The following is a 27,297-nucleotide window of genomic DNA, read 5'->3' on the forward strand; positions in this document are numbered from 1 at the left end:
CCACCTCCCTGGGCAGCCCATTCCAATGCCAATCACTCTCCCTGCCAACAACTTCCTCCTAACATCCAGACTAGACCTTCCCCTGGCACAACTTGACACTCTGTCCCCTTTCTTCCATTGCTGCTTGCCTGGCAGCAGAGCCCAACCCCACCTGGCTACAGCCTCCCTTCAGGCAGCTGCAGACAGCAATGAGCTCTGCCCTGAGCCTCCTCTTCTGCAGGCTGCACACCCCCAGCTCCCTCAGCCTCTCCTCACAGGGCTGTGCTCCAGGCCCCTCCACAGCCTTGCTGCCCTTCTCTGGACACCTCCCAGCACCTCAACATCTCTCTTGAATTGAGAAGCCCAGAACTGGACACAGCACTCAAAGGGTGGCCTGAGCAGTGCTGAGTACAGGGGCACAAGAACCTCCCTTGTCCTGCTGCCCACACTGCTCCTGAGCCAGCCCAGGATGCCATTGGCTCTCCTGCCCACCTGGGCACACTGCTGGCTCATGTACAGCCTACTATCTACCAGTACCCCCCAGGTCCCTTTCTTCCTGGCTGCTCTCCAGCCAGGAGGTTGTGTAGATCTCTGGCTGAAAGGACACAGAAGAGCCCACAGCCCTTTTCTTCCTGCTCTCTCCCTTGAGCCGAAATTTTCCTTTCTTCATGCTGGTTTCCTGAAGATTTTTACCATATGCTGTGAAATTGCTGTGCTAGGAATACTGTGATTAACCACACAGGAATGCAAGCACTGTGGAGGTGCCTAGATTAAAGCTTTTTTTTTTCCCTGATACACTTAATGCAGCAAATGCCTTGGTACATGGAAAGTCTGTGTTTGAGGGTGAAGCACAGAACACTACAAATAAAAATAATCACATTCTGCTTGCTTGGACATGAATACCCAAAACAAGAAAACCTTTGCAAGCTAGAATGTGATTTGCAGACTTTTTCCCCACCCAGACTTCAACCTGTGGAATGAGTGAAGGGGATAGTCCACACTTGCCTGCAGTGTAAGTGGGATTCATTTAATTTCAGAAGTATTCTGTTTCCATGGAGCCCAAGAGCAGCAAGCACTCCAGTAAATCAGCAGTTTTTATTTGTTAAGTGGCATGATGACTTATTACTATTTAATACTTGGGTGCCAGTTGTGGAACAGGAACACAGTGTGTGAAGTGCCATTTGCACACCAAATGGGAGACTGCTTCCTGCCTCTAACAGCTGTTATCAGAAGGCATCAGCAGCTCTGCTGTCTGCCACTCACCAACCACTGCTTTGGACCTCCATCACCAAGCCTGCAGAGCCCTGCTCTGCCATTATCAGCCTCACAAACAGATAGGAAATGACCTTCAATGTTCATCTAGTCCAACATCCCTGCTGTCAGCAGGGACAACTTCATCTCTACCAGGTTGCTCAGAGCCCCATCCAACTTGACCTGGAATGGTTCCAGAGCCAGCAACAGAAGAAGGGGACAGAGTGTCAAGTTGTGCCAGGGGAGGTCTAGGCTGGATGTTAGGAGGAAGTTGTTGTCAGAGAGAGTGATTGGCATTGGAATGGGCTGCCCAGGGAGGTGGTGGAGTCTCTGTGCCTGGAGGTGATGAAGCCAAGCCTGGCTGAGGCACTTAGTGCCATGGTCTGGTTGATTGGCCAGGGCTGGGTGCTAGGTTGGGCTGGATGAGCTTGGAGGTCTCTTCCAACCTGGATGATTTTATGATTCTATGGGGCTTCTACCAGCTTGCTAGGCAACCTGTACCAGTGTCTCACCAACCTCAGTGCAGAAAAACTCTTCCTTGTTCATAGTCTCAGCCTAGAGAAGGCTACCCAGGCAACCAGTGACAGAACAAGAGGACACAGTTTCAAGCTGTGCCAGGGCAGGTTTAGGCTGGATGTTAGGAAGTTCTTCACAGGAGTGATTTGCCATTGGAATGGACTGCCCAGGAAGGTGGTGCAGTCACCATCCCTGGGGGTGTTTAAAAGGAGACTGGATGATGCACTTGGTGCCATGGTTTAGTTAATTAGGTAATAGGTTGGATTTGATGATCTTGAAGGTCTTTTCCAACCTGGTTAATTCTGTACATCTCCCCTCCTTTAGTTTAGAACCATCAACCCTTGTTCTGTCACAACAAAAGCCCCCACTAAAAAACATTTTTGTCATCTTACAGGTCCCTTAAAGCACTAAATGGCCACAGTAACATCCTCCCACGGCCTTCTCTTCTGAAGCAGCTGAATGCAATAGGTGACAAAGCACATTTTCACATAATAATTAATGTGCCAGCAGGGACACCTATGATTTGAGAGATAAACATAACATAAATATTCAAGCACAGCATCTATGGCATGGAGGATCATCTGAGTGGAGATAATACTGGCTTTTCACCAACTGGCAGTTAGAATCATAGAATCAAGCAGGTTGGAAGAGACCTCCAAGATCATCCAGCCCAACCTAGCACCCAGCCCTAGAAATCAACCAGACCATGGCACTAAGTGCCTCATCCAGGCTTGGCTTCAACACCTCCAGGCACAGCAACTCCACCACCTCTCTGGGCAGCCCATTCCAATGCCAATCACACTCTCTGGCAACAACTTCCTCCTAACATCCAGCCTAGATCTCCCCATGGCATAACTTGACACTCCATCCCCTCATTCTGTTGCTACTTGCCTGGCAGAAACCAACCCCACATGGCTACAATCTCCCTTCAGGTAGTCGTAGACAGCAGTGGGGTCTGCCCTGAGCCTCCTTTTCTGCAGGCTGCACACCCCCAGCTCCCTCAGCCTCTCCTCACAGGGCTCTGCTCCAGGCCCCTCTCCAGCCTTGCTGCCCTTCTCTGGACACCTTCCAGCACCTCAACATCTCTCTTGAATTGAGAAGCCCAGAAGTGGACACAGTACTCGAGGTGTGGCCTGAGCAGTTCACTGCACATCACGGCTCTGTAGGACCTCAGCCATTTCATCTGCAAGGCTGAACAGCAGTAATCTGTTTTCCTGCCCTTCACCTCTGACTGACCTCTATTCACGTAAGGAAGGTGGCAGTGAAAATGTTAACTCCACAATGAAGCAGCAAGCATGCTGCTACTGAAAGGATTCATAGATGCATTTGTTGGAGACATGTTCTTAGCAGACAATGCAGAGAGTCTAACTCTGTATGGTGAAACAGAAGAAATGTTATCAGTTACTACCAGTATAAGACCAGTGGATGCCATCACCTGCAGTGGCTTAAAGAAAGCGATGGCAAATGTCAGCATGGATATGAATTGAGAGCAGCTAATTAGGTGAAGAGGTCTGAAATGAAATTCACTTAGCAGCCAAGCATTTCTCTCACTAACTTGTACTGTCACAACACCTCTGTTATTTACCACATGCATCTTTGTGTTCACTTAATGTGATGGATTTTCTTCAGGTTCCTGCAGGCTTTTCTGGAGGTCTTCTCCAGTCTTGATCTGAGTAATTCTATCAAAATTTAACACAACTTGAAACACAGACTGCATCCTGCAACTGTTTGTGCTCAATAGGAATAGAGGGTCTGAAAACTGAGATGGGACAGCTTTAACTCATGGCCCCACCTGAATTTTTAAGTCTGACTCCTAAGATAAATTTTGTGCTTTTCTTGATCCCTTTAGAAGCACCTGGGAATTCTCAGGATTGCAGTAAATGTCTCCTTTATAAGCTTAATTATATTGTGTCTTAAGAGCATAGCTGTGTAAAGTCCAGCTTAGGAGCTGAATGAAACTACCTTTCTCACAGACCACTTTTTGAGTGACTTACCTGGCCTTCCCCTCACAGACTAAGCATTAGTCTATCATTTTCTCTCCAGCATTCTCAAACCACCTCAGGTGGATTTTAACATTGAATTGCTATCATATCCTTTCCACCCCTTTGCTTCTTCTTACTTGACCATTACTTTGCCCTCCCCATACTCTGAAATTGTCAGTGCAAAACCCCCTGCCCAGTTCCCAAAACCCTGTGAGATTTTGTACCAATTTCCCTTCCATTGACCATAACTGTAGGCACAGAATGAGCTTCAGTTGTTGAAAAACCAAAATACCATTGTTCTAGTTTCCCTAAGTCTTCTCCATTAGAAACCTGACTGTGCTACCCACTGAAAGAGCTGAATCACCCTGAACAATCATAGAATCAAGCAGGTTGGAAGAGACCTCCAACATCATCCAGTCTGACCTAGCACCCAGCCCTGGCCAATCAACCAGACCATGGCACTAAGTGCCTCAGCCAGGCTTGGCTTCAAAAGCACCAGGGACGGTGCCTCCACCACCTCCCTGGGCAGCCCATTCCAATGCCAATCACTCTCCTTGTGAAGAATTTCCTCCTAATATCCAGCCTAGACCTCCCCCAGCACAACTTGACACTCTGTCTCCTTCTTCTGTTGCTGCTTGCCTGGCAGCAGAGCCCAACCCCACCTGGCTACAGCCTCCCTTCAGGCAGCTGCAGACAGCAATGAGCTCTGCCCTGAGCCTCCTCTTCTGCAGGCTGCACACCCCCAGCTCCCTCAGCCTCTTCTCATAGTGTTTGTGTTCCAGGCCCCTCACCAGCTTTGTTGGCCTTTTCTGGACATATTCCAACATCTCCCTTGAATTGAGGAGGCCAGAACTGGACACAGTACTCAGGAGATGGGCATCTTGCACAAGTACTTACACACTGCCCACTTTTTGTCTCTAGGTTTTTATTGCAAACATGGGTGCAGACACCGATCTCTGTAGAGCATCTCCATACACACAGTACTCTGCAAGACAGGCACAACACAGAGCACTGGTGAAGCACAGCATTTACAGGAGGGCAGCAGCTATCAACTACCAGAAAACTGTGGGGGAAAAAAAGTTATCACAGAACAACAAAACATAGCATTGCATGAGGAGCCTGCGTGCCATGTTTCTCTGACCACGTCTGCACAACCCTTCCCCAGCTGGGAACGCAAGCCAGGGGGTGGATGCCATTCATCCACACCTACTCTTACGAGGGACAGGCAAAGGAAACCCCTTCCTGAGGCAGAGGCCATGCAAAAATAGCTATGGCCCAGCCACAGAAAGGGGACCCCAGAGCAAAGAGTCCATCGCACAGAGGTTTATACCTCAGGGAGTAAGGCCAGGGACAAAGCTCAGCAGACAGCCCTCAGGGTCAGGACTACTTTTGAGACTGATGCATGCAAAGCACAGCTGCTACTCCTGAGCCCGAGGGCGGCTGCACCACCTGGAGCAGAGACTCAAAGGCATGAGGCGGTGGTGCTGTGTGTCGCCCCGGGGCACAGCGGCTGGGGGCACAACAGAAAGGCTGCTGCATTCTCGGGTGCATCGAGCCCCCAGCACCAGGTGAAGGAGTGCGTGTGGCGGTGTCCCTCTCCAGCAGGGCACAGGGCCCGGAGCGACCATGTGGGCTCCGTGTCCAGAGCGTCCCTCCCCGGCCGCCGCCGGCAGCAGCAGGCGGCAGCCCCGGCGGAGCTGACCGCCGCCGGCAGCAGCAGCGGCAGCAGGCAGCCCCGGCGGAGCTGGCCGCCGCTCGGCAGGGGGCGGGCCCCGCGCTCCGCCGCCCCACGGCCCGGCCCGTCCCGACGGGCAGCGCGGCGGCCGCTCACACCCCTCCCGCCCTCACCCCCTGCCGCCGCGGCCGACGCCCAGCGGGGCAGATGCTAGCAGCGCCGCGGCGCCTCCTCCACGTGCTCCGCGGCTCCATCTTCAGGATGGGCGACTCGGCCTCCCGCCTGCCGCAGAGGGAAGAAGCGCTCCCCGGCAGGAGCCAGCGCACCGCGGTGGCAGGTAGGGACAGGGACAGGGACGCGGCCCCTCTGCCGTGGCTCGCAGCGGCGGAGCGCAGGCCTTTAGCTGTCCCTGCGCACATGCGCAGAGGGCTCCGGGCGGGGCGGGCCCGGTGCCGCGGCTGCGCGGGCGGCGGTGGCGCAGGTGCGGGGGGCGGCGGCGGCTGCGTGGGGGCGGTGTGGCAGGGCTGTGGTGTGCGTGTGTGGGGCGCTGGGAGGCTGCGGCGTGCCCTGCTTGCGTGGCTTAGCTGCGGAGCGGCGTTCGCTGTACGCTGCTGCACACCCAGGAGTTGGTCGCAAAGTCCAAGCAGGGTGCGGGTTGCGGGGGACCTTTGGCCCGCGTCTGGTTCCGCTCTGCTGCGGCGTGCTGCGCAGGTTGGCGTCCCGGCGGGTTGGGAATCTCTCCAGAGAAGACTCCACAACCTCTCTGGGCAGCTATTCCGGCGCTCCACCATCTCTAAAGAAGTTTTTTCTCGTGTTCAGGTGGAGCTTTTTGGCTCCAGTTTGCGTCTATTACCACTTCATAGAATCATAGAATCAAGCAGGTTGGAAGAGAGCTCCAAGCTCAGCCACTCCAACCTAGCACCCAGCCCTGGCCAAGCAACCAGACCATGGCACTAAGTGCCTCAGCCAGGATTGGCTTCAACACCTCCAGAGACAGAGACTCCACCACCTTCCTGGGCAGTCCATTCCAATGCCAATCACTCTCTCTGACAACAACTTCCTCCTAATATCCAACCTAGACCTCCCCTGCCACAGCTTGGCACTGTGTCCCCTTCTTCTGTTGCTGCTTGCCTGGCAGCAGAGCCCAACCCCACCTGGCTACAGCCTCCCTTCAGGGAGTTTCAGACAGCAATGAGCTCTTCCCAGAGCCTCCTCTTCTGCAGGCTGCACACCCCCAGCTCCCTCAGCCTCTCCTCCTAGGGCTGTGTTTCAGGACCAGCCCTTCTGTGGACACCTTCCACTTGACCTGTTGCTGGACACCACTGAACAGATTGTGGCCTCACCCTCTTCCAACCCCAACGTTTGGGCACTGAGCATTCAGATACAAGTACCCAGTGCTATTTTCAGCAGCTCTGAGGCTTTCAGTTGCCCAATCTCCCATGCACATGGGGGTCAGACCAGAAATGAAACTGCAGTCAGTGCAGAAGTACTTCAACAGTGATTTACTGTTAAATTTATGCTACAGAAAGCCAAAAAGTGGATTGCCTAAAATAACATTTTGTGAGGTGTAGAGCACAGCTGAGCTGTTGTGGTGGAGAAGAAATGGGGAAATGTCACTTATAGAATGATAGAATCAACCCGGTTGGAAGAGACCTCCAAGCTCATCCAGTCCAACCCATCCTCCAGCCCTATCCAGTCAACTAAACCATGGCACTAAGTGCCTCATCCAGGCTTTTCTTAAGTACAGAAATCTGGCAGAAGGGAGTTAACAAAGGTTAAATGCTTCTCTCACATCCTATAGATTCGCAGAATCACAGAATGTCAGGGGCTGGAAGGGACCTTGAAAGACCATCCAGCCCAACCCCCCTGCCAGAGCAGGATCACCCATACCAGATCACACAGGATCCAGGTGGGTTTTGATTCTCTCCAGAGAGGGAGACTCCACAACCCCCTGGGCTGCCTGTTCCAGTGCTCTGTCACCCTCACAGTGAAAAAATTCCTTCTCATGTTTACATGAAACTTCCTATGTCTGAGCTTCTACCCAGTGCCCCTTGTGCTGTCACTGGGCCTCACCCAGCAGAGCCTGGCTCCAGCCTCCTGGCACTCACCTTTACATATTTATGGTCAGTAGAGAGGTCACCTCTCAGCCTCCTCCAAGCTAACAAGCCCCAGCTCCCTCAGGCTCTCCTCATAAGAGAGATATTCCACTCCCTTAATTATCTTTGTGGCTCTGTGCTGGACTTTCTCAAGCAGTTCCATGTCCCTCCTGAAATGGGGGGCCCAGAACTGGACACCCTCAGCAGGGCAGAGCAGAGGGGCAGGAGAACCTCCTTTACCTACCACCCACAGCCCTTCTAATCCACTCCAGAATGGCACTGGCCCTGCTGGCCACAAGAGCGCATTGCTGGCTCATGGTCTGCCTTCCATCCACTGGGACCCCTTCGCTGCCTTCTGACAGGTCAATCCCCAACCTGTACTGAAGCCTGGGGTTGTTCTTTCCCAGATGCAAGACTCTACCCTTGTGAACTTCATTCTTCCTGCCCAGCCCTCCAGCCTGTCCAAGCCTGGCTGAATGGCAGCACAGCTTTCTGGTGTGTCAGCAGCTCCACCCAGCTTTGTGTCATCAGCAAACTTGGCTGACAGTGCACTCTGTGCCCTCATCCAGATCATTGATGAATATATTGAACAGAGCTGGTTCCAGTACTGACCTCTCTGAGACTCCACTAGTTACAGGCCTCCAACTAGACTCCATCCCACTGACCACAGCTCTGACTTCTTTCCTTCAACCAGTTCCCTGGCTACCTCACTACCTAATCACCCAGACCACACTGCCTCAGTTTAGCCAGAAGGATGCTGTGGGAGACAGTGTCAGATGCTGTACTGAGATCAACATAACCAACATCCACTGCTCTGCTGTCATCTGCTCAAGCACAACAAACTTCTCTGCTCAGCTCCAGCTATGAGTGATACTTTAGTAATATCACAGAACATTAGAGGTTGGAAGGGACCTCCAGAGAGCACTCCCTGCCAAAAGCAGGGTCACCCAGGGTAATTCACACAGGAACACCTCCAGGAGGGTTTTGAAAGTCTCCAGAGACACCACAGCCTTGCTGGGCAGCCTGCTCCAGTGCTCTGTCACCCTCACTGTAAAGAAGTTTCTCCTCATGTTGAGGTGAAACCTTCTGCATTCCATTTTGTAGCCATTGCTCCATGTCTTATTGCTGCTGACCACCAAAAGGAGATTGGCCCCAGCCACTTGACACCCACCCCTCAGAGATTTGTACACACTGATCAGGTCCCCTCTCAGCATTCTCCTCTCCAGACTAAACAGCCTCAGGTTTCTCAGTCTCTCTTCATATGGGAAATGCTCAAGGTCTGTAGTCATCCTTGTGGCTCTCTGCTGGACTGCCTCCAGCAGATCTCTGTCTCTCTGGAACAGGGAGCCCAAAACTGGACACAGTATTGCAGGACAGAGTACAGGGGGAGAACCTCCCTAGACCTGCTGGCCACACTTTTCCTGATGCACCCCAGGATGCCATTGGCCCTCTTGGCCACAGGGGCATATTGCTGTCCCATGCAGAACTTGCTGAAAGGCCTCACAGTTTGCATATATGTCTTTATAATTTGTACTTGGTTTTTATTTCTTAGCTTTCCTCTTTATTTCCTCATTTTCCCCCCTTAGCCAGGTGTGGCTTGCTCTTCTTTGCCAACACAGTGAGCCACTGAAGATGTCTGGTTACCACTCCAGGCAGAAATGACAAAAGGCTGCTCATGAGAAGGCTGCTTGCAGTGCAAACACTACAGTCCAGTTTTCATTTTTATTACTTGTTTAAATCTCCCTTCTCCCCCATCTCCCTCCTTTCCTCTTCATATTTTCCTCCATCTCCCCCTTTTTCTTTCCATCTCCTTCCTTCCTCTCCATCTTCCTCTTTCCCCCATCTTCCTCTTTTCATCTCCATCCTTTCAGCACCACCTCCCCTTTTCTGCCCCTTTCCCCTTTTTCCCCCCAAACCCAGAGCACCTGAGTTCTCTTGGAGTCTCCTCCCACCCCAGGTGTGGCCACTTTGCCCTCCCTGCCCACTCCCCTATTTAATGGGCCCCAGGGAAGGCAGTAGCCAAGCTTGCCCAACTGGGCAGAGGGATCCTCCTCTCATCATCACTGGTGAGTCTCTGTGGTGTGCACTGGGTGATTGGTGGAGGGGATCAAAGGCCGGGGGGCCTGGTGGCCCCCCTGGTTACATAGAGCTAGGCTTGATTGTGATTCTGCCATCCCTCACAATTGTTGGCTGGGCCTTTGTACTTAACCTGAGCTCCTCTGTGCTTAACTGCTTCTTTCTTCTCCCTTGTAAAGCTGGCAGGAATAAATCTGCAAAGTGCTTATGAGAAGCAGTGAATTAGCATGGAGGAAACCTGGCAGTGAGGGCTCAGTTTCATGAAGGCAACGTGAGCTCAAATGACAATATTTACATCTCAAGCCACCACTTCATTTGCCAAGTGGATAGTGCACTTAGCAACTTGCAACTTTGTGCCACTGGTGGTTTTAAGTGGAAAAACCCTCACTGAAGTTCCCAGTAAATCAGTAATAGGACTTGCAGAGCTGCTGGCAAAGTGTCATCCTGCCTGAAGTTATCATTTTACAAGATCACAGAATGTTAGGAGTTGGAGAGGACTTCTGGGTATCATCTAGTCCAACGAGTCTGCTAAAGCACCTAGTCACTTAAAGCATGTTGCACAGGCTTGCAGTCAGACAAATTTGGAAGTCTCCATTTCACAACAACCATCTTTCAGAGAGTTGTAGATGTTCCCGTCCCCTCGATCTTTGTAACCCTCCTCTAGCAGCTCCTTGTTTCTCTTGAGGTGGGGAGCCCAGAATTCGTGCCAGTAGAGCAGAGGAGAGGACTTTTCCCTCTGTTGTCCTTGCTCCTTGTAATGCATCCCAGGACACAGCTTGCTTTATTTGCAATGACAACACACAGCTACCTAGTATTTAACCTGGATTTTGCCACAATCACAGGCCCTTTCCAGCAGGTCTGAGATGATCTTGCACTGCTGCAAAACTTTTCCCTGCTTGCCTTCATGAGGTTTCTGTCAGGGTAAACCAGAAGTTTTTCAAGGTCTCATTGGACAGAAGGTCTGCAGTTTGCTGTGTCTGCACTCACTCTCAGTTGAGCATTGCCCTCAAATTTGCTGTGTTTCCTGGCATAACCTTCATCTTCCTATTGAAGCTGCTGAATGATACTGGCCCCAGCACCACAGGCTGGAGTTAGCAGCTACATGCTAGAAATCAAGATCCTGATCTGGAGCTGATCCAGTCTGGATGTGTTCCTCTGTGGAGCCCTCATTACAAGAGGGCTGTGGAGATGCTGGAGTGTGTCCAGAGCAGGGCCAGGAGGATGCTCAGAGGCTGCAGCAGCTCTGCTGTGAGCACAGACTGAAAGAGTTGGGGCTGTGCAGGCTGGAGCAGAGGAGGCTCCCAGGTGACCTTCTTGTGGCCTTCCAGGATCTGAAGGGGGCTCCAAAAAAGCTGGGGAGGGACTTTTCAGGACATCAGGGAGTGCCAGGACTGGGGGGAATGGAGTAAAGCTGGAGGTGGGCAGGTTCAGGCTGGACATGAGGAGGAAGTTGTTGAGCAGGAGAGTGGTGAGAGGCTGGACTGGGTTGCGCAGGGAGGTGGTTGAGGCCCCATGGCTGGAGGTGTTTGAGACCAGGCTGACTGTGATCTGTGTTAGTATTGTCCTGCTCTGTCAGGGGGGTTGGACTCGATGATCTCTGTGGGTCCTTTCCAACCCTGACCTATACTACGATGTGGCCTCACTAACAGAGTAGACCAGGAGGAGAACCTCCCTGCACCTGCTGGCCACACTCCTCTTAATGCACAGCAGGAGACCATTTGCCTTCTTGTCCACAATGAGACATTGTTGGCTCATGGTGATCTTGTCCACTCACACTCTCAGGTCTGTCTTTGCAGAGCTATTTTGCAGCACCCCCTGTAACTTATTCCTAAGCCATTTTATGGTGACAAAGGTTTCATTTCCTCACCAAGGGCAAGTGTCAAAATGCAGAACTGTTAAACAGGACGACCCAATCCCTTGATACTTGTGAATTAGTCTTGGAGTTCTCCATGTTTTTGTAGCCTCTTTCTACTGTGCTGATTTAGAGGGGGGGAAAAAAACCCTGGTACCTTATGCTTATTCCATGCTGGAATATGTATGCAGTGTTAGGCTGAGAAGTTTTAAGCAGATTTTCTCTGAGATTCTGACAGTTTGCTGAATTGTGCACAGCACAAGAACCGCAAACTAAAATGTGAGCTCTGCTAAGAGATTTTTATCACTAGAAAACAAGTAATAAAATGAAAAAGGTGAGATGATTTTTTTTCCCCCTTTAACACTTGAAAAAAACTCAACCCTCCTTGATCTTGGGCAAATACAGCACCTTTTTTTTCAGACATTAAGCAGCACTATGTTGTAGGTATAAAATAGATGTTCTTGAATCATAGAATCAACCAGGCTGGAAGAAACCTCCAAGCTCATCCAGTCCAACCTAGCACCCAGCCCCGGCCAATCAACCAGACCATGGCACTAAGTGCCTCATCCAGGCTTGGCTTCAACACCTCCAGGGACGGCAACTCCACCACCTCCCTGGGCAGCCCATTCCAATGCCAATCACTCTCTCTGCCAACAACTTCCTCCTAACATCCAGCCTAGACCTCCCCTGGCACAACTTAAGGCTGTGTCCCCTTGTTCTATGGCTGGCTGCATGGGAGAAGAGTCCAACCCCACCTGTCTGCAGCCTCCCTTCAGGTAGTTGTAGACAGCAGTTGTAGATGCAAGTCAGCTTCTAATGAAACTTAGTAATTTTCTGGAAATTGATGGCTTGAGTGTATTTGAGGCAAACACCATCTCTTAGAACAAAGAAATGAGTAATTGACTCTTCTGAATGAGAAAGGTAAGTTGAAATGTAAGCTATGCCTGGCCACACATGACATTGTTTCTCAGCTCAACTTCGGTGGAAGTAGCTCTCACAATTTTTCACCCATATGCCACACACAACTTCAGTAGAAATGAGTAACTTAGTTTACCTGATAGGGCATAATACTGAAATGTCAGCAAGTGGTGGGAAAACAAGAAGTTAATTCTACTAAACCTTAAGAGAAATTGCATTTTCTCTTTGTTCTGAGGCATAACCTCACTCATAGGGAACACAAACCCTAAGAGGAGAGGCTGAGGGAGCTGGGGGTGTGCAGCCTGCGGAAGAGGAGGCTCAGGGCAGAGCTCATTGTTGTCTGCAACTACCTGAAGGGAGGCTGTAGCCAGGTGGGGTTGGTCTCTGCTGCCAGGCAAGCAGCAACAGAATGTTTTGTGTTGGAAGGGACCTTAAAAATCATGCAGTTCCACCTGCCTTGTTGTGGACAGGGACATCTCCCACTAGACCAGGCTCCTCAAAGCCACATGCAGACAGGCTTTGAGCAATTCACTACCTCTCTGGTCAACCTGTCCTAGTGCCTCACCACCCTCATAGAACCAGGGTTGGAAGGCACCACAAGGATTAGCTCGTTCCAACCCCCCTGCCATAGGCAGGGACATGTCACACAAGATCAGACTGTCCAGAGCCTCATCCTGCCTGGCCTTAAACACCTCCAGGGATGGGGCTTCCACCACCTCTCTGGGCAACCCATTGCAGGCTCTCACCACCCTCATGGTGAAGAATTTCTTCCTAATGTCTAATCTAAATCTTAGCTTCTGGTTTGAAGCCATTACTCCTTGTCATGTCACCACATCCTTTTGTAAAAAGTCCCTCTCCAGGTATCCCAGTATCACCAAGGTTGGAAGAGACCTCACAGATCATCAAGTCCAACCCTTTACCACAGAGCTCAAGGCTAGACCATGGCACCAAGTGCCACGTCCAATCCTGCCTTGAACAGCTCCAGGGACGGCGACTCCACCACCTCCCCGGGCAGCCCATTCCAGTGTCCAATGACTCTCTCAGGGAAGAACTTTCTCCTCACCTCCAGCCTAAATTTCCCCTGGCACAGCCTGAGGCTGTGTCCTCTCGTTCTGGTGCTGGCCTGTAGGCCCTCTTCAAATACTGGAAAGCTCTTATCAGCCACCTCAGATTTCTGCCCTGAGCCTTCTCTTCTTCAGGCTGAACAGCCCCAACTCTCTGTTTTCACAGCAGAGGTGCTCCAGCCCTCTGATGATATTCATGGCCCTTCACTTGACCCACTCTAACAGTTCCATGCCTTTCTTGTGTAGGAGCCTGCAGAGCTGGACATACTACTCCAGGCAGTGAGTCCTAGGTAGGTCTCTTCCCAGCACCCTCTGGCCACGCTGGTTTTGATGCAGCCCAGCATACAGCTTGCCTTCTGAGTTGGAAGCACTTACTGTTGGCTCACGTTGAGCTTTTCCTCAACCAGTACTCCCAAAGGCTTCTCTTCAGGACTGTTCTATATCTGTTCTTCCTGGGGGAGGGTTATCTGAAAGACAACTTCTGGAATTTGTGATTTCCAGCATCTTTAAGGTGTGAAATAGGTGTGAGATGTACTTGGAAATCCTCTCTCTACTAACATGCCATGGCTTCTTTTTCTCTCTCTCTGTCTCTCTTTTTTTTTACTTTTAATTTTTGCATCTTGGCAGGTTTTTATATCTCCATACCAACCAGCTCATTTTCAGGCCAAGTGTGAAACTGTGTGTACTGGACTGTTGTGGGAAACCCAGGAATTGCTTTCTAGCCACTCATTTGGGCATGAGGAAAAATATCTTCACTGACAAGAGTTATCAAGCCATGGATCAGGCTGCCCTGGGAAGTGATGGAGTCTTCATTCCTGAAGGGATTTAAATGCCATGTAGATGTGGTGCTGAGATGCATGGTTTAATGGTGGCCTGGCAGTGGTGGGTTAATGGTTGGACTTGCTGATCTGAAAGGTCTTGTTCAAGCTAAATGATTCTGTGATTCTGTGATTCACATTTTGGAAGATATTGTAAGAAGCAGCAAAGTTTTAAGTCAATCTAAGGAAATGTTTGTATTGTTTGCATGTACTTTTTGCTCTTGGCAGCTGGAAAACAACAACAAAAAGGCAGTGATCAGCACACATGATGCTCTGTAGATTAAATACATACAGGGAGTATGTCTGTAGAGCTGCACATCCAGCTGTCAAACACAGCTCCCAAGGTACTGCCACCCCAGTGAAAAAGCCCTGTGTTGTGTTACCACTGCTAACTGCACAGCAATAGGAAGGGCTGAGGCATCTCTAAACCAACCCAAGAAAAGAAACCAATCTCTTGTTTGGGTTCCTGGAGCTGCTGGAGGGCTGCTTAGCATGCGGCTCACAGCTGGATGTGTGCGCTGGCATGAGGCAGTGCTGCACAAAGCTGTACCCCCAGGGCTGCGGTGGGGCGGGCGCGGAGGAAGGGCTCCCCAGGGTTTCTCCTGGCAACAGTGCAGGTTGCTGGGAAACAGCATTGCTTAAATGGGAAGAAACTTTACCCAACGGGCAGCCTCTTGAATGCAAATAAGGCTCGAAGGAGACTTCTCTTGCTGATACTCTCATTTCCCCCTCCCTGAGATAAAAAAACCCAAACCCAGAAGCTCTTTATTCAGAGGATTATGTGTGGATGCTGCTATGCAGAACCATTGAAAGTTATGTAATAAAAGAGGGTAATTATTTCTAGGAAAAGGTAGTAGCATGCATGATACCCAAGGATTCAGCAACTCCTTGTCTTGTGAAGGGATGGCATAGCTGGATTTGTCAGATTCATGTCACTAAAGAAACTTGCCACTTGGGAGAATTAAACAGAAGAGTTATATGTGCAAAGGTTAATTTTTTTTCACTAGAGAACATTCTGTGTTATTTTGTGTCAGCCCTGGGCTATGTTGGACTTCTTCAGCTAATAGTGCCCATTTATATTTAGTACCATTATTGGGTGAATGATATTGACTTGACATTTGGGTAATGTTGTGAGTTTTGACTCGGAAGGCTGAGAGAAACACCTCAGTTTCTTTACTTGATTCCCATGCTGCTATTTAAAGTGGTTTTTTTCCTTTCTTGATTGCTGAAGATCCATGGTGTCAGCTATGTCCTCAGTTGTGTCTGTGTAACTCAACTAAATAAATATTCTTCTTTTTCAATATGATGTTTAGCTGACTTCATTATCATCACAGTAGCACAAAGTTAGCATATCCTCAGCTGTAAATGCTAGGATGCTCATGTACAAGTAGGCATTGCTAAAGTACTGTGTAGGGAATCAGGTTGTGTCCCAGATCACAGAAATGACTGTAACACACTTTTGATGCAGTTCTGTCACTGGCAGAGACGTGGCATTAGGTTGCCCCTTGCTCCTTCACTTTCCACACCAGAGAGGAGTGTTGCTTTTGTTTTATGTTGTACCCAGTATAGAGCTGGCAGAGAGGTTGTGGAGTCTCCTCTGGAGACTTCTAGACTCGTTTGAATGTGGTCCCGGGCAACCTGCACTGGGTGACTCTGCTTTAGCAGGGGGGTTGGACTACAATCATAGAATCAACCAGGTTGGAAGAGACCTCCAAGCTCATCCAGTCCAACCTAGCACCCAGCCCTATCCAGTCAACCAGACCATGGCACTAAGTGCCTCATCCAGGCTTTTCTTGAACACCCCCAGGGACGGTGACTCCCACCTCCCTGGGCAGCCCCTTCCAATGGCAAATGACTCACTCTGTGAAGAACTTCCTCCTGACATCCAGCCTATTAGATGATCTCCAGAGATTCCTTCCAACCCCCACTGTTCTGTGGAGGAGCTGTTCATATCCTTGAATTTCCTGCTCCAAGTGCTGCTACAGCAGGACACAGTTACACTGTCACAGAGAACCAGGCACTTGTGTGCTTAATTCATCACGTAGGGAATGCCAGAAGACATTAGCCCCAAAGTGGTCAGGCAGTTGCACTAGATGAGCATTGCAGGTCTCTTCCAACTGAAGTCTATTCTGTTCTACCCTGGTCTGGTCTAGTCTATTCTCATACAATAGGTTGCTGGTCCGGGAAAAAAAAGCCACAATCATACTTTTCATAGAATCATGAAATAGGATAAGCCAGGTTGGAAGAGACCTCCAAGATCAGCCAGTCCAACCTAGCACCCAGCCCTGGCCAAGCAACCAGACCACGGCACTAAGTGTCCCAGCCAGGCTTGGCTTCAGCACCTCCAGGGACGGCAACTCCACCACCTCCCTGGGCAGCCCATTCCAATGCCAATCACTCTCTCTGACAACAACTTCCTCCTAACATCCAGCCTAGACCTCCCCTGCCACAACTTGAGGCTGTGTCCCCTTGTTCTGTTGCTGCTTGCCTGGCAGCAGAGCCCACCCCCACCTGGCTACAGCCTCCCTTCAGGGAGCTGCAGACAGCAATGAGCTCTGCCCTGAGCCTCCTCTGCTGCAGGCTGCACACCCCCAGCTCCCTCAGTCTCTCCTCACAGGGCTGTGCTCCAGGCCCCTCACCAGCTTCCTTGCCCTTCTCTGGACATGTTCCAGCACCTCAACATCTCTCTTGAATTGAGGAGCCCAGAACTGGGCACAGCACTCAAGGTGTGGCCTGAGCAGTGCTGAGCACAGGGGCAGAAGAACCTCCCTTGTCCTGCTGCCCACACTGCTCCTGAGCCAGCCCAGGATGCCATTGGCTCAGTTGTTTATGGCATTCTTAAGGAAAAGGGGAACTGCTATGGAAACTCACTCAGACTAGACCTGATGACAGGTTACATTATGGTTATGTGGCCAGATCAGTGTAAGCCTGGTGTGGATTTACAGTGGAATAACTAGTGCAGGTAACTGCCCACACGACTGCCTTTCTTGTTCAGTGAACACAGAGTAATCTGTCTTCATTTCACTGAAAGGTAACCTCTGTTACATTCACTTCAGAGTGAAAAAGTGCAGTTACTGCAGAGAGATGCTCTGGTATGGTGAGAATTTTGTCTGAACCATTCTTATCTTCTCTGTTTTTCCCCAGAACAGCACAACCCATATTAATTGAGGGCATAGTGGTGTTTAATGACCTGTCTCTGTAGTTGGTACTCACTGTAAAGCCTTGGGAATTGTTTTCTTTCCCAGAGAGTTGTTCTGGTTGCCCTGAATAAAAAGGCCTTCTCTTCAAATGGCACAGAATCATTTTTCCCCCTTTCTTGTTTTAATGGTTAATGTTAAAAGCCTGGAAGGTTAAATTGTTCACACATGGAACTGTGGAGGTGCCACAATTTAGCTCCCTCACAAGCCTTAGGAAGTACAATGACAAAACTCCTCATCCTTTAACTGGTTTGAAGGAGTGGTAGAAACCAAGAATTAGTTGGAAAAGACCTTTAAGATCCTAAAGTCCAAACATTAACTCTAATGTGTCTGCTGCAAAACCATGCCCCTTAGCACCACAACTCTACATCTTTTCCACCCCAGGAGATGGTGAGTCAGCCAGCTCCCTGGGGAGCCTGTGTTTCATAACCCTGTCAATGAAGAGGTTTCTTCTAATGTCTAACCTAAACTAGCCCTGGTGCAACTTGACCAGCAGCCACCTCTCTCCAGCCTCCTTTCAGGAAGTCTCCTCTCAGCCTCCTTTTCTTCAGACTAAACCACCCCAGTTCCCTCTGCCACTTCTCAGAAGGTTTGTGCTCTAGGCTGTTCAGCAGCTGTTCTTTGGACATGCTCCAGCACCTCAATGTCCTTCTTGGGGTGAAGGGTCCAAATCTTAACACCAAGTTCTTCCCAGAGAGGGTGATTTGCCATTGGAATGGGCTGCCCAGGGAGGTGGTGGGGTTGCTGTGCCTGGAGGTGTTGAAGCAAAGCCTGGATGAGGCACTTAGTGCCATGGTCTGGTTGATTGGCTTGGGCTGGGTGCTAGGTTGGACTGGCTGAGCTTGGAGGTCTCTTCCAAACAGGTTGGTTTTATGATTCTATCATAATCAAGGTGTAGCCTCACCAGTGGTGAGTACAGGGTGACAACTGCCACTTTATTTACCTGGTACAGTGCTTTACTTAAATAATTGACTTGCATAAAGAATTAAATTACATAAAGGCTGATCCTGCACTGGGTTACCCTAAGGCAGATTTAAGGTTGCTTGAATGTTTTGGCTGTTGACCTCTCTGTCTTAGTCCTTCTGTGTTACTTTGGTGTGATTATTCTGGTATCTTGCAGCTCAAAAAGTTTCTCATAGAATCAGTCAGGGTTGGAAGGGACCACAAGGAACAGCCAGTTCCAACCCCCCTGCCATGCCCAGGGACACCCTACCCTAGAGCAGGCTGCACACAGCCTCACACAGCCTGGCCTCAAACACCTCCAGCCATGGGGCCTCAGCCACCTCCCTGGGCAACCCATTCCAGCCTCTCACCACTCTCCTGCTCAACAACTTCCTCCTCACCTTCAGGCTGAACCTACCCACCTCCAGCTTTGCTCCATCCCCCTCAAGGTCCTGCCACTCTCTGACATCCTCAAAAGTCCTTCCCCAGCTTTTTTGTAGCCCCCTTCAGACCCTGGAAGGCCACAAGAAGGTCACCTGGGAGCCTCCTCTGCTCCAGCCTGCACAGCCCCAACTCTTTCAGTCTGTGCTCACAGCAGAGCTGCTGCAGCCCTCTGAGCATCCTCCTGGCCCTGCTCTGGACACTCTCCAGCATCTCCACAGCCCTCTTGTCCCAGGGGCTCCAGAACTGGATGCAGTACTCCAGGTGGGGTCTCAGCAGAGCACAGCAGAGGGGGAGAATCACCTCCCTGGCCCTGCTGGCCACACTTCTGCTGCTGCAGCCCAGGCTCTGCTTGGCTTTCTGGGCTGCCAGTGCACACTGCTGGCTCAAAACCTCTTCTGTGATTTAACTTTTTTTCATCATAGAGTCAACCAGGTTGGAAGAGACCTCCAAGCTCATCCAGTCCAACCTAGCACCCAGCCCTATCCAGTCAACCAGACCATGACACTAAGTGCCTCATCCAGGCTTCTCTTGAATAGCCCCAGGGATGGTGATTCCACCACCTCCCTGGGCAGCAAATCACTCTCTCTGTGAAGAACTTATTTATGCTTTAAGTGGTGCAAGTTGCCTTAACTTTGTTTGCTGTAACTTTTATTGCATTCATTTTTCTCTGCAGCCATTGAACTATTTGGCTTTAATTTGTTGCTTAATAGGCTTTATTTTATCTTTGTGTGCTGATGTTTTATGTAGCCTGGAGAATTTCAGTGGTATGGATATGCTTGTATATTGCTCTTGCTTTATTGCAATTTTTGGTGATACATAACAATTTCATTTGCTGGTACAATTAAAATAATAGACATAAATAAGAGTCCTTAGTTCAAATAAGGCTAAAACCTCTGCAATATGTAGTGCTGTTTATTGCTGTTACTCATGTGTTGCTCACAGTTAACTCTTGTTGCAGATAAGTGAAATTGGAGTTAGTAATATTTCATCCACCTGGGGGAAGAGATTATTCCAGCCCTAGGTTTAAAGATAGGATCTTATTTTCTGGAGGAAAAGAACCACGTGGCCAAGAGGATTATATCTGTGTTATTGTCACCTGGGCTTGGTTTTCCAGGTATTTTACTTCCCAGAAGCCCCCAAAAAAACGTTTTAAGGACCACTCAAATTTTAGGAATGATTGAGAAGCAGAACTCTAGTGGGAACTAATTCTCTTTCCGTGTCACTCATTTGAAGACAGAAGACTCATCTTAGAATCATAGAATCAACTAGGTTGGAAGAGACCTCCAAGATCATCCAGTCCAACCTATCACCCTGCCCTGTCCAATCAACCAGACCATGGCACTAAGTGCCTCATCCAGGCTTTGCTTGAACACCTCCAGGGACGGTGCCTCCACCACCTCCCTGGGCAGCCCATTCCAATGCCAATCACTCTCTCTGTGAAGAACTTCTTCCTAACATCCAGCCTATACCTACCCTGGCACAACTTGAGACTGTGTCCCCTTGTTCTATTGCTGGTTGCCTGGGAGAAGAGGCCACCCCCCACCTGGCTACAATGCCCCTTCAGGTAGTTGTAGATGTATGGCATGTCTGAGGGTGGAGATTTGGTGCTTGAGGCACTGGCTGACAGCTTGTGCTAGGAGCCCAGTGAGAAAGTGGAAATGTCACAGGCTCACAGGATGTTAAGGGTTGGAAGGGACCCAAGGAGGTCATTGAGTCCAACCCCCTGCCAGAGCAGGACCACACAATCCAGCACAGATCACACAGGAACACATCCAGACAGGCCTTGAATGTCTCCAGAGAAGGAGACTCCACAACCTCTCTGGGCAGCCTGTGCCAGGGCTCTGGGACCCTTACAGTCAAGAAGTTCCCCCTTGTGTTGAGCTGGAACCTCCTGTGCTGCAGTTTACACCCATTGCTGCTTGTCCTATCCCAGGGAGCAGTGAGCAGAGCCTGACCCCCAGCCCTCATGTTTGTAAACATTTATTAAATCTCCTCTCAGTCTTCTCTTCTCCAGACTAAAAAGTCTCATGCAAGGGCTGCTTATTCAGATTAGACAATGGAAGTGCTCCTATAAACCCTGAAGATTAGCAGCAGCAAGAGTGTTTGCTATGTTCACTTCTGTAGCAGTGGAGCATTCTGCTTCTGAAGAGCTCTGATGCTGTGCTGTCTGAATGTGGTTCCTGTTTCAAACACTGTGTAGAGCAGTGAAGGGATCTGGGTAGGACCTTTTACCTTATTGTTGATTAATACATTTGTACTGTTTAGATTTCTTACTATTTGATTTAATTTAATTCCTGGTGACATTTTTTGTCACCAAATGACAGAATGGTGGGAGTTGGAAGGGACATCTGCAGGTTATCTAGCCCAGACTCCCTGCTAAAGCAGAGTTACCCAGAGCAGGTTGCCCAGGATTGTGTCTAGATGGGTTTTGGAATCTCTTCAGAGATGGAGACTTCACAACATCTCTGGGAAGCCTGCTTCAGTGCTCTGTCAACCTTAAAGGAAAGAATTATTTCCTTACACTTAAATGTAGCCTCCTGTATTCTACTTTGTGCTCACTGCACCTTGTCCTGTCACTGGGCACCACTGAGAAGAAACTGGCCTCATTCCTTTGAACCTGCCCTTCAGCTACTGATCAGAACTGAGATGATCCTCTCTGCTCTTCTCCGTGCTAAAGAGCCCTGAGTGTCTCAACCTTGCCTTGTCAAAGAGGTGCTCCAGTCCCCTCGTCATCTGTGTTGTGTCTGTTGGACCCTGTCCAGCAGCTCCTTGTCTCTCTCACAGTCATGCATATGTTACGTTGTCAGAATGATGAATGACAAACCAAGGTGGTAATTGGTCATCTGCCAAGGAGCAGACAGCCTGTCCTGCAGCAAAGTGGCATGGCTTAACCCCAGCTGGTGACTCAGCCCCACTCAGTTCCACACTCACTTTCCTGCTCTGGCACCCTCACAGGAAAGAAGTTTTTGTGTGTGCTCAGAAGGAACCTTCTGTGTTCCAGTTTGTGCCTGCTGGAGGAGGTGTGCCTGCTGTGGATGTGTTCAAGACAAGCCTGGCTGAGGCACTTAGTGCCATGGTCTGGTTGACTGGATAGGGCTGGGTGCTAGGTTGGAGTGGATGAGCTTGGAGGTCTCTTCCAACCTGGGTGATTCTGTGATTCTGCTGCCCCTTGTCCTGTCACTGGGCACTATTGAACAGAGTCTGCCCTCATCCTTGTGACTACTTTGCTTTGCATGTTGTTAAGCTTCCCTCTCAGTCTTCTCTCCAGATGGAACAGTCCCAGGTCTCTCAGCCATTGTCCTCATAAAGATGCTTTGGTTCTCTCGTCATCTTTGTAGCCCTCCTCTGCACTCTTTCCAGTAGCTCATTGTCTTAGTGCAGGAAGGAAAGGACACATCAGAGCTGTGGGAGACCCAGGCAACCATAAGGAGAAAAGTAAACTGTAGAAGCTTATGGGGGAGTGAGAGGAAAAAGAGGCAGAGAACATGGGAAGTCCCTGAACAGGAAGTCTGAGTAAGGTTTTGTAATTTCATGTTGTCTGGAGGTTATTGGGTTAAGTGGGGCACTTATTTATGGGAAGCAGAGGAAATTGCTTGTGTTGAAATTTTGACAAGATGCATCTTGGAAGGTGTCACTAAGAGTGGTGGAAGCAGCTTCAGTGGAGTGGAACAGAATCATAGAATCAGCCAGGTTGGAAGAGACCTCCAAGCTTATCCTGTCCAACCTAGCACCCAGCCCTGTCCAGTCAACCAGACCATGGCACTAAGTGCCTCATCCAGAGGGTTTAAGCAAAGAGGAAATCAGGGGAGCTGCAGGAAACCACACATTTGAAAAGATGCTTTATGAGAGGAGAAGTGTAGGTATTTCTGCAAGTGAGGTCCATGTGTCTGCAGGAGTGTATGCTGAGAGAGAAAATCTTGTCAGTAGGACTTCTCAGGAGAGTTCTTGGCTACTAGGGAATATACCTGTTTTTCCTGCCTTCCATTCAGTCAGAGCAATGAAGGACTAGTTGAGATTGTTCATCTCTGCTGGCATGTGTCCTGATTTGAGCTGAACCAGAACTAATTCTCTCCAGTATTTTTACTTCTCCTTCCGTCTCCTTTCAGTGATGGCATTTTCTGAAGCTAAGGGCATGTTTGCACAGACAGTGGCTGCTGCTAGCAGTGACAGTGCTGATGTTTAGTTACTGCCAAGGACTGGGGTGCAGAAGGGCTCTTGCTTATACTTGATGTTTTTTACTTGACGCTGATGCTTGACATTTATAGAATCATAGAATCAACCAGGTTGGAAGAGACCTCCAAGACCAAGATGGCACAGGTAACCCTAAACTGACCAGGAAGAGATTCCATTCCATGTATGTAATATTCAGTATAAAGCTGAAGGATCACAAGGGTCAAGCCTCTCGTTCAATCATAGGAGCATACAGGATCACAGCATCACAGGATGTTAGGGGATGGAAGTGAACTCTATAGATCATTGAGTCATAGAATCATAGAATCAACCAGGTTGGAACAGACCTCCAAGATCATCCACTCCAACCTAGCACCCAGCCCTGGCCAAGCAACCAGGCCATGGCACTAAGTGCCCCAGCCAGGCTTGGCTTCAACACCTCCAGGGACAGAGACTCCACCACCTCCCTGGGCAGCCCATTCCAATGCCAATCACTCTCTCTGACAACAGCTTCTTCCTAACATCCAGCCTGGCACAATTTGAGACTGTGTCCCCTTGTTTTATGGTTGGTTTCAGCATCTGTCTCCTGAATCTGGGTCCCACCTGCTGTTGAGTCCAATCTGGGACTTCGCCGGTGTCTGTGACAGCATCACTAGTGACAGTGACACCATTGCCATTGGGGAGTTGTGTTCAATGTTGGCTTCTTTCTATTTGTATACATTTCATTTTTAGTGTTAATGCTTTCATTAAAACTGCTTTAGGTTTCTTTTGCAGTTCCTAAGTCTCTCTCCCTTATTCCCTTCCTCTTCCCTTTTGAGGAGGGAGAGGGGTTCACAGAGACCATCTGCCACCCATTTATCAGCCAGCCCAGCCCTAACCCTTGACAGAATGATGTATTTTTGGAGTGTAGCTGAAATACTGAGTTGTCAATACATGGAGATTTTGAAGGAGAACTAATGAGAAGATTACTTTCTAACAGAGACTGCTGAAGTAGCAGAGCCTTTTAGAGGTAATTCCTTTGACAGGGATTTCAATGGGATCTTTTTGTTCCCATGTTGATGCTTGATGGTCTTTCAGTAAAGGCAAACTGACTTCTGTCAAGTGCACAGAGAAAAGAAGTAGAAAAGTTATGCATAGGTATATTTATTTCCCCCAGTTGGCCTGTCATAATGATGTGAGGTGCTAATTGAAACGAGAGGATGTGCAATATTTTGAGGCAGAAATAGTGATTTTAAAGTTAATGATGTTTCTTCTGGTGTTGGGAAGCTATTGGGAGAAACATGGATAGGGCTGCTACAGTCATTGGAAACGAGACAAGTGGGACCTTGGGAGGGTGTCTGTTTTAGCCACGTCTCTGAAGGTCAGATAATCAACCTGGTTTTGAAAAGCAGAGTAATTAAGATTTGACAATCTCTCACAGAATGTAGCAGTTGTTATCTTTTAGAAAGTTTCTTCTTAAGGTTTTATAGAATCATGGTGGAGATTGGAAGAGACCTCTGGGTATCTTACTGCATCCAGCTCTAAAGCCCCTGTTACAAGAGGGATGTGGAGATGCTGGAGTGTGTCCAGAGCAGGGCCAGGAGGATGCTGAGAGGGCTGCAGCAGCTCTGTTGTGAGCACAGACTGAAAGAGTTGGGGCTGTGCAGGCTGGAGCAGAGGAGGCTCCCAGGAGACCTTCTTGTGGCCTTCAAGTATCTGGAGGGGGCTACAGAAAAGCTGGGGAAGGACTTTTGAGGCTGTCAGGGAGTGGCAGGACTAAGGGGAATGGAGCAAAGCTGGAGGTGGGTAGGTTCAGCCTGAAGGTGAGGAGGAAGTTGTTGGTGATGAGAGTGGTGAGAGGCTGGACTGGGTTGCTCAGGGAGGTGGCTGAGGCCCCATGGCTGGAGGTGTTTGAGGCCAGGCTGGATGGGGCTGTGTGCAGCCTGCTCTAGGGTAGGGTGTCCCTGGGCATGGCAGGGGGCTTGGAACTGGCTGCTCCTTGTGGTCCCTTCCAACCCTGACTGATTCTATGATTCTATTTCAACTTAACTGCCTAAAGCAGGGTCACCCAGAAGAGGTTGGCCAAGATCACATTCAGTTGGGTGTGGAGAAGGAGACTTCACTATCATTCTGAACAGCCTGTTCCAGGGCTCTGTCACTCTCACAGGAAAGAAATTTTCTCCACATGTTCAGACAGAACCTCCTGTGTTCCAGTTTGTGTCTGTTGCCCTTTGTCCTGTCACTGCTTACCACTGAAAAGAGTCTGGCCCCATCCTTTAACCCCCACCCTTTAGATCTGATAAGCATTGATATGATCCCCTTCTCAGACTCAACAGCTTCAGGTCTTTCAAGCTTTCTACCCTCAGGCACTTCTGCTCCCTTGTTACCTTTGTGGCCTCTACTGGACCATCTCCAGTAGTTTCGTCTCTGTCTTGAGCTGAGGAGCCCAGAAGTGGATCAAGTTTTCCAGATGTGACCTCATTAGGGCAGATCAGAGGTTGAGGAGAACCTCCCTCTACCTGCTGTCCACACTCTTCCTATTGCATTCCAAGTTAATTTGTGCTAGGTCTTTATTGTTTTGGTTGAACTTGGCGAATTCTTCTCCTACTCACAGCACCTAAACAGACCAATTTCTGTTCTTCTTTTTAGTTCAGGTATTTGAAGGCTGCTGACAACTTCTTGAGTTGATAGCTGTAGTGTGTGGGATTTAGTGCTGGTTTCAAACCTGCAGTTTAAATACCTGCCTACAGGTATCTCAGTGTGCTCTGGATGTGGGAGCTCCCATAATATTCCCTGCAGTTGTAGTCCTGGAGTGAAGCCTTGAGATTTTGGTTTATAGGTTCAACATATGCTTGAGGAGAGCAAGAGAAACAGAATCTATTGATACATTTCCTAGGAAGAAGTGTTGATCTGGCAAGTGAATACTTGGCGTACTGTGGAGTGTGTCTGGTGCAGTGATGGGACAGAACAGAGTTCCAGCTTACCTTTGGCAGTTGTGGGTCATAAAGTAACACTTAAATCTCCATAGCTTTCTTAGCCTGAGGAACAAAGCCTGTGCCTTCCCAAGGAAGAATGTTTTGACTCCCTTTTTAGTCCAGTGAACTTTACTTGGCTCACTTTTGGGAAGATTGTGTCACTAAGACCCGAAAATCACAGAATCACAGAATTTCTTAGGTTGTTAAAGACCTTCAAGATCACCAAGTTCCGTCATTAGTTTCACACTGACAAGTCCTTGACTAAACCAAGTCCCTCAGCACAACATCTCATCACTATGAATTGCTCTGTTTGGGAAGGACCACCAGGATCAGCCAGTCCAACCTTCATCCCAGCAGCCTTCATCACCAGACTATAGCCTCGAGTGCCACATCCACTCTCCTCTTAAACACCTCCAGGGATGGTGACTCCACCACCTCCCTGGGCAGACTGTTCCAGTGGCTGACCACCTGCTCAGGAAAGAGCTTCCTCCCAACAGCCAACCTAAACCTCCCCTGATGCAACTTGAGGCCATTTCCTCTTGTCCTATCATCAGTAATTTGGGAGAAGAGACCAGCTCCAGCCTCACTACAACCTCCTTCTAGGTAGTTGTAGAGGGCAATAAGGTCCCCTCTCAGCCTCCTCTTCTTCAGACTAAACACCCCCAGCTCCCTCAGCCATCCCTCATAGGTGATGTTTGCCAGACCTCTCCTCAGCCTCATCGCCCTTCTCTGCTCCAGAGAATCCAACTTAACCCCCAAATATCTGGAACTCCATGTTGAGTCTCTTAACAAAATGAAGTAGTATCTCTACACTTACAAACTGATACACTTCAGGAAATATTTTTTTTCCTGCCTGATTGATTTTGCTCATTAATGTAATGCATATGTTTTAAAAAGTTTGCATTTTGCCTTGGCAAATGGCTTGAAGATAAAAGAAAGTTTATTCCTTTAATGCTCTTCATATGAATTCTGTTGTTCAGAATCTCTTGCACGAAGTTCCTACTATATTTTTCTCTCCTTAAAGCCTTGTAACGTGTCAAAGATATCTTCCACCCAAATTAATGCTGAGCCGTTTCTCCTAGGGATGCTGTCATGGAGAGTAGCAAAAGCCCCTCTAAAGTCTCCATGTCGTGCAGATTTTTAATGCCTCACATTAAGAAGCCAAAGGCATCGAAAAACCAAAACAATCTTTCAGTCCCATGGGAAGATTTCTCCCTAGGGTAAGTGAAAGGTAAACACTGGCCATGTTCCCTTTCACTTGGCCATGGTTCTCAGACAAACAGGCTGTTGTTTTGGTTAGTAAAACCAGCTTTCTCAGGCCTACCCAGCACCTGCAGGTGGGCTGGCTTGAGGAGTGGTCTTA

At 49.3% G+C, this 27,297-nt stretch overlaps 1 protein-coding gene and 1 long non-coding RNA gene across 6 annotated transcripts in view; both read left to right on the top strand.

Annotated features, from left to right (window-relative positions):
- The first annotated feature begins 5,541 nt into the window (after nucleotides 1-5,541).
- MSRA (methionine sulfoxide reductase A) overlaps nucleotides 5,542-27,297 on the top strand; it is a 471,584-nt gene continuing 449,828 nt past the window's right edge. For 2 of the 5 annotated variants that reach the window (XM_064146682.1, XM_064146681.1), the window contains exon 1: nucleotides 5,542-5,740. In XM_064146682.1, the coding sequence (XP_064002752.1) occupies nucleotides 5,611-5,740 (130 nt within the window). In that variant the 5' untranslated portion in view covers nucleotides 5,542-5,610. The remainder of the gene's footprint in view (nucleotides 5,741-27,297) is intronic. The other 3 variants (XM_064146683.1, XM_064146680.1, XM_064146685.1) reach the window with 3 other exon arrangements.
- Nucleotides 13,655-15,528, top strand: LOC135177170 (uncharacterized). Its single transcript, XR_010302965.1, has 2 exons — nucleotides 13,655-13,699; nucleotides 14,073-15,528. It is a non-coding gene; the product is annotated as an uncharacterized LOC135177170 (long non-coding RNA).

This window comes from Pogoniulus pusillus, chromosome 7, assembly GCF_015220805.1.
Source record: "Pogoniulus pusillus isolate bPogPus1 chromosome 7, bPogPus1.pri, whole genome shotgun sequence".
In the NCBI taxonomy this organism is placed as follows: Eukaryota; Metazoa; Chordata; class Aves; order Piciformes; family Lybiidae; genus Pogoniulus; species Pogoniulus pusillus.